General features: G+C 30.4%; 1 protein-coding gene across 1 annotated transcript; it reads right to left on the minus strand.

The window, feature by feature from the left end:
* Positions 1-384: 384 nt before the first annotated feature.
* Positions 385-933, minus strand: LOC131874819 (phosphoprotein ECPP44-like). The gene is made up of 2 exons (XM_059218737.1): positions 670-933; positions 385-444 (listed from the first exon to the last, which is right to left on the minus strand). The coding sequence occupies exons 1-2, from the start codon at positions 931-933 to the stop codon at positions 385-387; spliced, it is 324 nt and encodes a 107-aa protein (XP_059074720.1).
* Positions 934-16,140: the final 15,207 nt, after the last annotated feature.

The raw sequence follows: 16,140 nt of genomic DNA on the forward strand, positions 1-16,140 counted from the left end.
AGAATAAATCGAATATGAAAACTACTTCTAAACTAATAGTTAGAACTAATCGTAAATTTCTTGCAGTACACTGCATGGTCGATGGACGGTCGATGCATGGTCGGTGCATGAGTTTAACGGCAGCATCACATGCCAACATTTTTTAGTTGCATTCTTATTATATATAGAAGATGGGTAAACACCATAGCTACACACAATATAAGATGAAATCACCCAAAAAACCAGTTGCTTTTTATTGCTGTTTCTCTTCCTCTTTGTTGTGTACAGGAAGCTTCTCTTTAATCTTTTCCATCAATCCCTTCTTCTCGCTCTGTTCTTCAGTCTTGCCATAACCGTGCTCTTCCTCTTTCTTGTCATGGTGTCCGAGAATCTTTATCTCGTCCTTCAATCCACCTTTTTCTTCTTTTTCTTCTCCCCCTTTCCATCTTCTTCCTCATCGCTAGACTGCAAACACACTCATTTCATCAGATCAGATATACTCTGGTGAACTAAACTGTACATTCTTTTCATCATATCAAAATGATCAAAGTACTGGCATTATAGAAAGTGCCAGATTAAATGGAATGTACAATCTTTTCATGATTGAACAATGAAAGTAATCCATGTTCAGTTACAGAAAATGTGATGCAAAAGTAGGATGTGCAGTATTTCTGAAAAGTACAGATGCACCTTAAATAGATTTAAGGCACAAGAAATAGAGCTGGAAGAAGAGTTGTTCGTGCGATGCAGCTTTTCCATGAGGCCCCCTTCATTTTTCTTCCCCTCGCCTTCGCCATGGACCTTACCCTCCTCTACGTGGCCATGAGACATAGGCGTAGGATGAATCTCACCTACGTGTCCCTGCTCATACGTAGCTACACCCGCCACATGTCTCCTCTTCTTTCTTCTTCCCAAACAAGCCGAACAACCGACGATCTTGATGCTCTCCCGCATTTTTCTCCGCAAGAAAAGAGACTTCTCAAGAAATACAACACTACCAGAATAAAACAGATTTTGAGTAGATGAGGAAGTTGGATGTAAAATACTGTGGAGCGAATGCCAATTAATAGTTTGATTTAGCCAGCGACGTGCTTAGGACACGCCAGAACGATTTTCGATTGACGTGTGACTTTCATAAGCCGATGAAATAAATTTCAACATCACGCGGATAAGACGTGGGTTAGACCACCAACAGAACGCTTTGTCAGCAATACGGGCCATTAATATCATTGTGGGCAATAGGGGGCGTTGAAAAGTTGAGCAAATTTCCTGTCAAGCACTCAGAGATCTATGGAACGCAGTACTCCAAGCGCACTGGGTGGAATCTGAAACACATACGTTCTGAAATTTGCAAAAGTAGAAGTGACCCGTAAAGGGTTGAAGCGAACGTAAATACTTGCTGAGTGTGAAGGCAAATGAATATATAGGTTAAAGTTATGGTATCTTAAATATCTATCTTTGTTTTATTTTTTTGGAATGTGAAGGTAATTAGATACATATATAGATTTTTATGGTCTAACAATGAGTTCACTTAATTGAAGCTCTATTCTTGTTGAATGTGAACATAGTTAAGATTTTTTATTCTAGACAATGCATTCTTTTAATTATAGTTCTAGTCATTTCAAATGTAAAGGCAAATAGACCAATAGTTAGGCTTTTGTAATCTAAACATTGATTTAATTGGAGATCTATTCTTACTACATGTAAAGAAAAAAGGATACATAGTTAGGTTTTTACAGTGCACTTATTTAATTTGGTTTCTATTATTGCTTGGTGTAAAGGCCGATTTACAAACATGGTTATATTTTGGTGACCTAAAATGTTTTCTCATTTTAGAACATAAATAATTACTCATTACATGAAGGTAATTGACACATTGGTTAGATTTTATTGGCCAAAATCCTACTCATTTCAACTAGAGCTACATTCTTATCAAATATAAAGGTAAATAAACATCTTCAAGCTCCATTCTTTATAAACACATTTTTTTAATTGATCAAGGTTCTATATTTTGAAGGCATAAAGGAAATACAAACAAGGTTAGGTTTTAGTCAGCTACAAAATTTACTCATTTTAATGTAAACTTTTTATCAAATCCATGGAGACAAACACAAATATGGTTATGTTTAAGTTACCTAAAAGGTTTACATATTTTAATGTAAAGTTTTTATTGAATCCATAGAGGCAAAAACAAATATGGTTAGGCTTTGGTGACGTAAAAGATTTACACATTTTAATGTAAAATATTTATAGAATCCATGGAGGAAAATACAAATATGGGAAGGTTTTAGTGATATAAAAATTTACTCATTTTAATGTAAAATTTGTATTGAATCAATTGGGAAAATACAAAAATGGTTGAATTTTAATGACCTAAAAGGTTTACTCATTTTCGTATATTTTTTTTATTGAATTCATGGAGGCAAATTAACGGGATTAGGTTTTAGTGACCTAAAATGTTTTACTCATGTTTTAGAAGTTGATGATACAACCACATAAGAAAAGAATCATCTACAAGAAAAAAACCTATCAAAAAATAATAATATGTTCAATTGAATTAATTGCACAAAATAATATGTTACAATAAATGAATAAATCCTTAAAAAAAGATGAATTAAAGCCAAGATGGAAAAACTTATAGCAATATTAAATTGGCTAGTGCAAGTGTCACAATAATAATGAATGAGACAAATTAAGCTATAATTATCCTTATCAAATAAAATAAAAAAAGAACCTAAGCTTATCTTAAGTGAATAAAGTAATTAAAGGACCTAAATAATTAAATAATAAGATATATTTTCCTACTTAATCCAACATATCCTCTTAATATTAACTTAGGGATGACAAGAACTATAAAGATGCTGAACAAATTAAATTTTGAAGTTACTAATGATGGGATGACAAGAATGCTCAAAATTTCATCGAAGATGAATGAAATATCCTCAATCATGTCCCCAATTTTAGGAGTGTGTTTTGTATTAAACAACCCTACAATATTTGGAAACTACTCATCTCACAAAGTATAAATTGGAAGGGAATAATCAACTTGCTGAACTAAATTAATCTTGAAAAAACAAGAGGTGGAGGAGGAGGATCAACAGTATTTGTGGATAACTAAAGTACATATAGGTTCAAGTGACCAAACTTCTCCTTCGATAACCGATCCACTCTATATGTATGAGAGTTAGGACAAGCCAACGTAACTACATGCTCAATGGGATAAAAAAGAGAGAACTCATGTAATAGAGATCCATGATCAACATAGGAAACTACAATAAGCTCTCTACTATGAAGATCTTTGATGAGAATTGAACTCAATTGTCTTACCTCTCCCATAGTGAGTAATTTAGTAAATGGAAAGGAGATTGGAACATGATAAAGGAGCATAAAGAACATTATTGAATGTGCCAAAATCAATCTTAATAGATTCATTCCTAGTAATAGTAATGTAAGTGTTCTTACCCATCAAAATATGTGAAAATGTAAAATGCTTAAAAGAAGAGAACATACCCTTGTATGATGTCACATGATGGCTCTTAAATTAAGAAGCCACTTGGAGAATTGAAGATGTGTTGATGCAAAGAGAGCATGTCCTTTTATATTTTCTTCACCACATGCCATATAAGATGACTTGGAATGTGTAGGTCTTGAAGCGGTAGACAAGGATGCACTAGATGAAGGTGACTTAATATGAAATTATTTTAAAGAATATTTTTTAGTTCCTCAATCTACTTTACATAGCATTGATGCTCATCATGTCTTGTCTAAGTGTAAATAAAACTTAGGCTTGTCCTTCCTTGATAAAGACCATTCAGAAGAGGAGGAAGAATTTGAATCATATGCATGAGACTCTATAGTTGGTTGAGTAGATTATGAACCTCTATTCTTTTTATTTTTATTTTGTTTCCCTATAAATGTAGAAGTTTGAGAAACCAAAGCTTGAGATTTGAAACGAGAAATTGAATCATGTCATGACAACTTGTTTTGTTACCATGCCATTCACTCACAGAACACCTCAATGAGGGTATAATTAAGGTGTTTCCCAAAACATCTATGGTGAAATAAAATGATGAAGAAAAAACGTAAAATAGGCCTCAAATCCTTCACAAAATAAAAAAGCTGAACTTTTTGTTAGTCTTCTCCTTTCCACAAACTTATGTTTCTTCTCTCCATTTTTTATCTTAGTCTCCTTTCTTCTTTGTTAGGGCTATCTATTTTGTCTATTCTTCTTGTTCTAGTTTTATCCTTGATCTCTCTTGAATTATTATTATTGCCCTTTTCCATGGGTGTTTAAGATTTGGTCTTGTATAGCTCCTACATTGTATCAAATGACAATGATTTATTTGGTTTCTTCAACAACCACATGTTGTCATAGTTTCTCTAGTCTTCTCAAGCCCCTTTCCATTCCCTATCCTCTTAGCTTCTTACCCACTCTCAAAGGGTAGGCATCCAAAAGACATTTTTTTGTCAATTATTCATCTTTTCTTCTCTTTTTGATTGAGTAATATAGTTAAAATTTGAACAAAAAAATGGTATGACAATAAAAATGAAACCAATGTTAGTAATAAATAATGAAGGAGACAAACTAGAGTTTTGTTCCAAAAATAGTTTTGCTAATTGTAATGTAATAACACCATAATCGGTCCTATTGAGTTAACAATAGAGTTATTCTTGATCTAGTCTTGTCATTAAAACAAAAATAAAACACCATACATAGTATGAGCCTTGATAATTATATTATTTATATTAACATCTTAATAAAGTGAGTACATTCATTATATCTCCTTTATACTTTCTATCTTCTATTCATTATTCTTCTATTCCCCTCATCATATTTTTTACTCATTGGCAACAACCTACTTTATATCCTATTAGGGATGTAATCTCTAGATGATATTTCTAAGACTAATCAATTTCCTTAGTTACATATTTAGAAACTATGTTACTAGATAACACCCTTATCTCTCTAGACTGGTGTTTGTATTCTATTTTTCGATCAACAATAACTATATTTAAACTAAATATAGTTTTATTATATATATAATATTCACATAAATATAATTATACAATACAATCATTTATCCCCTTAACTATTTTTATTAAATTAAGTTCTTTTAAAATAGTTAAATAATCTTCATTTATATGAGTTATTTGTTGTTACCATACTATTTTTTATCTTCCAAAAGTATCTTCCTCTTTAAAATAAGAGTCCACTTAAGTACTTAAAAAATAATGACCATTGAAAGTAGAGACACCAATCTTCTTTGTCATTGTTTATGATAGTGGAGCTACATACTTTATAAACTATACAAATAAAATAATCATTGTATTTGAGAGCATGCACTTTCTAGTTGATATTATGTGCTAACAAACACCTTTCACAAATATTATATCTCCTTGCACCATCTTATATATTCCAGTAGAGAAAACAACCTACATCCCCACATAATTCAGTTTTGTAACTAAAGATAGTTTTTATGTGAAACCATGTATCCACATCACACCATTAACCTATTTCACTCGTTCTTCATGGAATCAAATTTGAACTTTACTATTGCTAAGTATGTTCAAATAAAAATTATTGTTTTAATACTCCTTCCACCATCATATTCATCATACATTTAAAACTACCTTTGATGAGACATCATATCAAAATAAGCCTCAAATTCTATCAACTATTCATCTTTCAATACATGAGTTGCTAAGGCCATGAAAAATATATCTACATCATTTTTCTTTTTCCCCTTTTCCCCATTTCACTAGTAGATTATTTTAATTCCAATAGTTAGCCTTAGACTTTCCAATAGATTTTAATAAAGCTCATATAGATTAGATATATACTTTTTTTTTTCCTTTTGAGTATTTTACCTTTTTTTCAATCTTCTACTAATAACTAAAGCCTTCTTATTAAATTCAAAATAATTTTAATGCATAGATACTTTTTGAGTAAAATAATCACTACTATAATCAATTTTATTTCAAAGTTGTGCTCTCAATACCTCCATAAAGTGAATCCATGATTTAAAAAAGTGGCAATAGTTTCATGCATTGATTAGGTGTTATTTTTAAATTCAATAGAGTGTAATGGTGTCAAATCACATTGCACATATTATAATGTTAAATAAAAATCTCAACATCACCCATTCTCAATTGTTAACCAATGATTTATCCTAGTTAAAGTCTCCCAAGTTATTCTATAGAACTTGTGTAGTGGTTTATAAATGTGTCATAAGGAAAATAAGATCTACCAAGTAATGTTGCATGAGGCCGTTTGCCTTTTTGTGTAGTAAATTTCAATTAGATTGTCTACAAGAATGTCCTCCATTCTAGAACCATTACTCAAAGTTCATTTCGATGCACTTCTCTATTTATATGTTTTTATTACAAGTTTCCACCCGAATCAAAGTTAAAACAAGAAAAAATTGTTCCCAACGCCTAAGATTTGAGTTTATCAAGCTCTATATCAAATGAAAATAAGTAGAAGTGGAAAACTATAATAATGTATGCAATGAGGTATATTCAAAAATCATAGTTGCAAGGCAATAAACACAAAAGGCATATACAATTTCTTAGTGATTTGTGCAGAGAAACTCCTTTAAAAAGAAAAATTCCACTCCTAAGCAACTCAATGTGCTATTCAATAATTGAATGGTTTCAATACATCTGCAAATATTCAAGCTTTATAATAATAGCACCAACAAAGAGAGAGTAATTTCAAATTTCATGTGGAAACCTCTATCTCGACCACCCTATAAATATGAAAATAAATACATAAAAGTAAGCCATGAGCTAAAACCAATCAAAAGATTTCAACTAGACATTCAATCAATCGAAGATGTTTTATGATATGGAAGACCCAACTTCTAGAAACCATTAAATATTTAATCGAATAAGCCAAATGAATTCCATTTTCTTATTTTGAAAATTTCAAAAACACATGTTATCACAACCTTTTTCTTAAAACCAAAATCAATATCTAATGTCAAAATAGATTGACTCCATTATTTTTATTCAAAACTACTTTATGATGTAAGAGAACCTACTTCTAAGGTCTTGTAAATTTTGCACCCAAAGTACCAAAATATATGAATGAGACATGGAATCATACCCTAGGAAAATTTTCAAAATGGTTATCTTGAGAGATATATACATAAAAACAACTAGATACAAACACTCTTAGCAAACATTAAACTAAGACTTCATGGATATACACCTTGACACTATAACGGAACAAAAAAGAAAGTGTTTTGATGTGCATAAGTGAAAATCCTTAATAACTAGCACTTGCACCTAGCTGAGGTGCAATGGGTAGCCGATAGTAATATATGATGATAAATGTAGTTGATTTTATTATAGTAACAATTTTAGAATTAATATTATTTATGATTGCAATAAAAATGTAAATTAATCTAAGTATATATTGTCTTAGTAATGTTCTGTTTAGGAATGATGGTATCAATTAAAAAATATTTAAATTTAATCTATAGTAAAGTTTTATCAGGTAATCAAAATAATTGAAATCAAATTAAAAAGTTTGTACAAAATGTTGAATAGTAATTGATATTTATTAAAACTCTAAGATGTTTAGAAATGTGGAAAATAGTTTACATTCAAACATAGTAATTCGGATGTACATAACATGATAATTTTCTTATTATGTTGTACCTTTGATTTCTTATATGGCTGATTTCTAGGCTAATGGCTATGCAACATTATATTTAGCATGCCACGTTTTTTTGTTTTTTTTTCATATTTGTCAAAATGAAGATTAAAAATATACAGTTTTTCACAAATGATCTTTTGAATGTGATGTGTTTTTTAACAACTGATTTTGAACAATCATATGTTTTTAATACTATTTTGAAAAACACGAAAATAAATTGCATGCTAACTATAATAGTGCATAGCCAATGCCGGATTCTAGATCTTTAAAAATAAAAAATATACTACCTTTTATGAAAGATAATTATAAATTATTATTTTTAGTTTCTATCAAATTTAAGATATTATGATCCGAGAATAAATTATTATTTTTTAATTACGAATCATATTTATCTTTAAATGAAATGTGTATAATTTTTTTTTTCAAGCATTCTAATATATTCAATTAAAATCATATTAAATAACAAAATATATTTTTAAATTATAATATATGTTAGATGTATAAATTTTATTGATAATCTATTTAAATTTATTGTTATACACTTCTCTCTAAATACAATTTTGTAATTGTTATTGCATTACTTTGTAGCCATATACTCTCCTTTTTTATATTCACTATTGTGGAATCTGGAGGTGTCCTCGCTGAAGCGAGACTAATCCCCCATGTGTACAACCCGGTCACAAGGTAGCAACACACACAGAGTTAACACAGCCGGGGACTTGAACTCAAGACCATGGGGAGCATACCCACGACCTAAATAAATTTAAGTATTTTTCTTACAATTAAACATTATGTAATTCTTACAATTAATATTATGTATTTTTATATTTTAATTTATTATTAAATTATTTTAATTATTTTGATCATTCAGTATAATTCATTTTGTTCAAAATTAAAAATTAAATCTTAAACATATACAATCTATAGAATAAAATAAATTTATTTATGAACTTTCCAATGTTTGTTAGTCATTCCTTGTACCTAGGTTCCTCCACTTAGTAATTTCAACACTTAACCAACTAGGACACAAATAATTTGAAAATTTAAACAAATCATCACATTGACTAATAAATGTGTATGCTTCATGCATATAAACAAATCACAAACTCAAATATCAAAAGGCACAAGTCGAAGGAGATTTGAAGAATATACAACACAAATCTTAAAATTGAATGTTGCAGCAACTAAGCAGCAATTAACTATCAGTTTGTATGTCTTTATTTAACATTTTTGTAGTTAATAAGGAAATTTGAGTTTATTTTAATAAAAAAATTATTGATAAAAGGAGGATAAAGTGGCTTTGATTTATGATGAAAGAATGAAGATAATAGACAAATATTTTGGATATGTTGATGTTTGGCCTTATAGCATGTAATCTATTACGTTGATAATTGTCTTTTTTTTTTAAACTAATTTTGTACTCTACCAAAATATACTTTATGGGTTGGCATACTATCATGACAATGCAATATTATTTATTCCACACGCTTCGTTTTATATGAAGACAAATTTTATATCACTTCTTCCATGCCTCTTTACAAATATCCTTTTGTCATTTAAGAACTCATGAAATTTAAAAACACCTTTGTTATCTCGTTATACAACCAAATTGCAATGGTCATTTATTGAGATCAAACCATTGAGAGTGTATGCAAGAGACAAGACAATAGACAAATGCTTAGGATGAATTTTTATTTTTTTTTAGTTCATCAAATCCACATGTTTCACTATTGATTGATCTTTTGATGCTTTGAGATGATAAGATGATTATAATGAATACAATAAATATGTTTAAATAATAGCATAGTCTATTAAGTAATGAAAATGTGTGTATTCAATCAAATCATTAAAATGTATGTTTATTCAACATTGGTTAGGGAAAGGTAAATAGGGACATTTGACCAATTGAAGAATATTTAGATATTATTTTAGGGTAAAACAAATTTGCACTTGCCAAGACATCCTCATGATCATGAACCCATCTTGGATTAAATAAGAGCCAAATCAGAGTGTATAATGCTACATGAATATAATTGCATGCAAGGATATGATACTTACGTAGATGATCAAATATATAGGGATATTTGGACATAAGGATATGATATGTCTATATGCATAGAGATCTATGACAACCTTGAACTATTGAACATGTGTTCATGAATCCCTATAATATATTTCTTTTTAAAATAAGGTGCAAAAAAAATATTTTGTGGTGCATAAGTCAAAATACCATGTGCTAATATAATATAATTTTTCTTAGAGTTTTTAATGTAGATTTTTTCTTCAAATTATCACTACATTTTCTTAGATAATCAATCTCACTACAAGGATCATTTAGAAAATGAGAGCCACTTATTTCAATATTTCCTACATTATCTATAATAGGTGGAGAGTATGGTGAAAATATCTCATCAATGAATTCTTTTATTCTTCTACAACTAAATATTATGAAAAATGAGATGTAAGATGAGGTATTGTAAAAGAACTCAAAATATATATCTAAAAAAAAAAGTAAGAGGAACCAAATGTGATTCTCTATTAAAAAAGATGTATATCATTATGATACCTAGACAAATGGATGAGATTTATAAATAACGTACATGAACTCATAATGGAAGAAAAAATCATCTTGAATGTGAGAAGATTAATCTATATAGTTATGCTTCTCAATAAATATATCATGAATAAAACATAGAGAATAAGATAGATATATTAAGAATAAAACATGGAGAATAAGATAGATATATTATGAATAAAACATGGAGAATAAGATAGATATGGATAGATTGATTTACATATTATATTTCTAATTGTATCATATTTTTATAACTAATGTCTACTTTTATACTTGCACTTTTTTAATTTATCATCTAACTATGATTTGGTTCTTATTTCCATTTCTTATCTTTCACTCACCCTTCAAAATCACATTATGTTTTTACTTTCGATATTCTCTTTTTTTTCATTTTGAGATCAATTTCTTTTTCCATTTACATATTTTTATCATGAATATAAGTTCACTATCTCACTACACTTTACAATGATATAATCAGTTCAACGTTTCCTTTCTTTAATTCACAAATGGAATATGCACTTAAATATCCATGGCAATCTATTTACTAAGACATTTATTCTTATAAATCTACGTCCTGCCCACTATCTTAAATTAGTAATATCTCGATCAAATCTCCAAAATAAGAAATGAATCTTTGGCCCGATCAATAATTTCATGCAAAATGGGTTAGAAATTGAGCAATGATTGGTCCAAACAGACGGCGAAGGCCTTTTGATTGCACTCCATAAATTGGCTTCCTCACAACAGTTTTTCTTCACAACGTAAAAGAAAATGTCAAAGAAATTGTTTAGTGTAGTGTTAATAATAGCATTGGCAACGGGCATGTTGGGTACAGCAGAGGCAGCGCCTGTTTTGTGCGGGCATATTGTGATGACGACTGTGAGTGGCCCTACCCTGCTAATCAATTTATGTGTTGTGAAACGATTTTCCATCGTGCCTTAAAGAAAAATGGTGAATGGTGCAAAGTAATTTCCCGGTGTCAGAATGATTTTCTGCCGAGTAAGAGTTTCCGACAGAAACAATTTACAGGCGTGAGACACATTTCCGGTGGGGGAGCTCCCCCACAGGGAATAGCCTATCGGCTGGAAAATATTTTATTGCATCTTCAACTTTAAAGAGAATAAAATTTGGCCGCTTTCACTTGTCTATGAGGAAATCAAATTTGGACTTTAACTATGGTCAATCACGCTTAAATGTAATGTACCCATTTTCGAATAAGATTATATATATATATATTAATAAAAATTTAATTAAGCTCAATGACACATTCTTAGCCACGATTGGCCCGAACAATCCACTCATTATAACTCGGGCTACGTTCTTCTCAAATGTAAAGGTAAATAAACACATTGTCTAGATCCATTCTCACTCAAAGCAAAAGGAAAAATAGATAGATTGTTAGGGTTTGGTGGCTAAAACAAAAAACTTATTTTGATTTGAGATTTGGTCTCATTGAATGTGAAGGAAAATAAACATATGGTAGGTGACGTTAATAACCAAAATATCTTGCACATTTCAATTAATGCTTGATTTTCACTGTGAAAGAAAATAACTCACTCATTTCAATCAGAGTTTGAAATTATTTATTGATATATGATTTATATGAATTATCATACATTCCTCATCGGGCATCTCTAAATAAATTCGTTTATAGAGAAGTCATAAATCTCTTCCTTGTCCACTTTATTTTTGTAAATCCCAACTTATATTTAGTCATTATTGACATATAGATGAGTATAAGTAGTTATAGAGGAGAAAAGTGCATACTCTACTATTTTCAACTCTACGGTTTTACTTCATTTGGATTTTTTATGTAGCTGCATTGTTATGATTTTCAATTCAACAAGTTTTTTATGTACATAAGAAAATAATATCTAACAAGTTCCCTAACTTTGAAATTCATTTCAAACCAAGTAGTATAGATCCAATCTCATTAATATATGTTCTCCCATATTCTTGCCATGATTATGTCTTGTAGATAAAGACATATTTGTAGTCACATCTCCTTTACTTCAACTTATGTTTTATTTTATTTTTAGACAATCCTTCAATAAAATGCCTTTCTTTCCATTGTATTATGTAGTAAAGCATTCATATTTGGCATCTAGGATGACATATTTAATAAAAAATTAAGGACTCTAAAACATGATCAAATTGTTTATAATAGAGTATAAAGAAATATAGTACAAATAATAATGATATAATCTAACTAACTAATTAAAGATTCATGTGATTAACCATATAAATCATGCACCAAAATTATGATCTCGATGACCACTTATATGTAGAACTTATGTTTCAAGCTAGCCTACCTAAGCATTTACTTATATCTCTATCCATTAGCTAATCTTCATTTTCTTTGTAACTCCACTCTACCATGGAGTATTTGAACTTGTCCTGTGTCTCTCAATCCTATAAATTTATATAATATATCAAAATCTATGGAACAAGATTCAATGAAATTGTTAGTTCTAGAAAATTCAATATTTGCATGAATATACTTTTTTCAAGAGTCTTAAATTGAATATAGAGTATATTACTTCTATGAAAATGCATTCATGTCTTTCAAGAAGAAATATGTATAAAAAAACATAAAACAAAAAGCATAAAAATCAAAGGAAATTGATATATTCAAATACTTTTAAATTAATCAAGTCTAACACCTTAGAAAATTGGTGACAATTGTCATAAAATCGAATATAATTTTATTCTATACATAAAATGTTTGCATAATTCAAATTTAGGAGTACAATCTTGGTCAACTACCTTTTTCTTTTTTTTTAATGATACCTAAATCATCTTCATCTAGATGAATTATTTAATAATGTAATAGATTTTTTTATTCTATAGATAACTTATTCTTTAAAACAAGAGCTCACTTATGTACTTAGAAATGGCAACTATTGATATTTGAGGCAACACTCCCCTTTGTTATTGGTTATGACAGTGAAGCTACATATTTTTATGCCAAAGGCATACCGTATATGAAGTTTTCCACTCACTTTGTGAAATCAACGATTCAAATTTGAGGAGAAAAATACATATTTAAATATTATTAATTAGAAAAAGAATGTTCATAAAGGAAAACATATAATAAGAATATTTTTCAATATTATTTATTTTATTAAGATATTTTATCTTGGGTTGTAAGTTTCTAAAAAAGAAAAAGGAAAGGTAGGAAAATAAATATATTATTAAGTTTCTATAAAGAAAAATTAAATATTAAAAAAAATTAATTTTAAAGATTAATTTTCTAATGATTTCATTAAGTGTAAAATTTATTCTAGTTATTTATGTCCGTTTATGAAATTAAAAATTATTAAAATTAATTTAATTTTTAATTATTTGTCTTATCAAAAAAAATTTGATTAAGGAAAAAGCGAATTTTATAGAGACTCAAAACCATAGACTTATAGGCTAAATTATAAATTACATCCAAAGTCCCGTAAAATAGAAAGGTTGTCACACCAACAATAAGGATAGAAGACTAAACAAAAAGACAGCAAAAAGCTAAAACTAGACATACATTAACCTAATGACTTTAAAGTCTTTGCAATATCAATTTCAATGATGTTCATCTCTTGAGCTGCCTTCTTCAGGTCCTAGAACTCCTAAATGGAAGACTCTGCCTTTCTCTTAAGGTTAGCTTTGGTTCTATTAGAGGGACAAGAATCCTCTTTCTGACCTTTTTCTCTATCAACGTCTAGGTCCATGATCAGGTAACCCTGGTGGTATTTAGCCAACTTATCCACCAATGTACTCATAGTGGTCACATAGTTGTTTATAATGGCATTCATTGCTTCCTTGATTTTACCAATTTTCCCTTTGACCTACATGGTCTTTGTCTCAGTTTCCTTTTTCATTTTATCCATTAGTTCCACGGTTATTTGGAGACATTCTACCATCAACAACTTCTCTTCTTCAGTCCACACTATCCCTTCAGTATTCTGAGGTTGCCAATTTTCTATCAATTCATCCAGTTTACTAAACACTACTATTGAACACAATGTACCACTAAAAGGGGGGTGAATCTGTGGTTCCTAAATTCTTTTTCTTTTTCAAGAAACCTCAGAATACCAATTGTTATCCTAAGCACTAACCAACCAAACCAGCAAGACAAATGAGAATACCAAAAGGGACAATCACACAAATGCAACCTACAACACCAGATGTATGAGGAAAAATCCAATATGGGAAAAACCTTGATGAGAAATGTTGTTGGAGACTACTTCTCCAATCCAGCCTCACAAGTGAAACACTGAATTACAAAGATTTAGGGCACCAACCCAAGGAGCACCAACTCCCGCACCAAGATCCAAATTGATGATGTATATTGAATTACAATTTTGATACAGTTATAACTTCTCGTTGCAAATGAGTTCCTGCGACTCTTGATCAAATAGGCTACTGTCGTTTCAGAGTCTTCTCTTCTTTACTAGATCTCAAAATACATGTTTTGATATCACTCTCTCTGATTCTTGGCCTCTCTTCTCTCTCTCTCTCTTTCTCAGCCTCGCAACCAATTGTGTCACACTGGGATGTCTTCTTGATCTATCACACCTCACAAGTTAGCTCAATTGTTAGACCTGCTATAGTTATACTGGTACTCTATCACTATCGGTTAAACCCTCTCACCGGTTTGCTTGTTTAGTCACTCTGCAAATTTCTTAGAATAAATTCTAAGGGAGATGATCCTTCTCTGGAATCAAGCTCTTTTCACTATTATTCTTCTCCTAAAGAATCAATCTTATATGTTTTGAGCTCATATATTTATCATCATGGATTCCCGCCAAGAATGCAATCAATCACGATCATGTTAGGTTTTACCTTCCCCAAATCAGCCTGAATCTTATTTGATTTGATCTTCTTTTCCATTGATAATATATTCATGACATCGATCAATCACCCGCAAAGCTTCACATTCTAGTGTGCATTTTCTAAATCTGGAGGTCTACACTATGCTTTTCCTCTTTTCTTTGTCATTTGCCATTAATGGCTTTGTTGTTTCCTTCACCAAATGGGTACAAACATCAAATATTTTTGTAGGATCATTTCAACCACCTTGCCAGCTTGCCTACCTTGAGCTACAATCCTCTGGCATCCTCCATGGTTTGCAGGTTCCTCATTAAAGTTGACCTACTTGTAGATTTGTTACATTGTTGCACTCTCCACCGACCTGTGTAATACCTCCAGTTGGCATCCAGCTATCATGCTTGTCGACATCCACCTCTTCTTTGATTCTTATGTCGGTTTAACATTATTTTCTGACCAAGGTAGACTACCGGTTTAGTTCACCTTACTGGTATGACTATCAAACATCCTCTCTATTCTACTCACCAGTTGTTGTGCTTTCATATCAAACAATCTTCATCCCAGTTTGTGCCTTACCGATTTTCCTTCTTTACCAGTGTATGACACGTCATGTTTATCAGTAGCCTTCCTTTTGTCTTTCTCTTCTTACACCGGTCATCACTTCTTACTTACTGATGATCTTGCCAAACTAGTTGACATCAGTGACAACTTAATGCTAATAGTGCCAACAACTTCCTTGTTCTTTAAGTTAATGTATTTTATTTCATGAAAATCTCATTAAAAAACCCTAAAGAAATCCACAAAATCATTTCTGGATTGCTAGAATATAATCTGGAAATTCCTGGTCCCGTTTAAAGTAATAGTCTTCAGGATTGAGTTCTTTGGAGAATCTTGGCCCATTCTCTCTATCAGTGACAAGGTGAGAAGAGTGGTATCCTTTAGAGGGATTAAACGTATCATAGGAGTCTTCAGATGAGTCATTAGAGTAAGAAACCAACTTATTCTTAGGACGGTCCTTCACCTTTTTTTTAGCTTTAGAAAAGGTTTTAACAAAGAGATCTTTTTTACTCGAATGCTTACTCAAAGGGGTTTTCTTAGGCGCCTTGTTAGA

The sequence above is a fragment of the Cryptomeria japonica genome, chromosome 4 (genome assembly GCF_030272615.1).
Source record: "Cryptomeria japonica chromosome 4, Sugi_1.0, whole genome shotgun sequence".
In the NCBI taxonomy this organism is placed as follows: domain Eukaryota; kingdom Viridiplantae; phylum Streptophyta; class Pinopsida; order Cupressales; family Cupressaceae; genus Cryptomeria; species Cryptomeria japonica.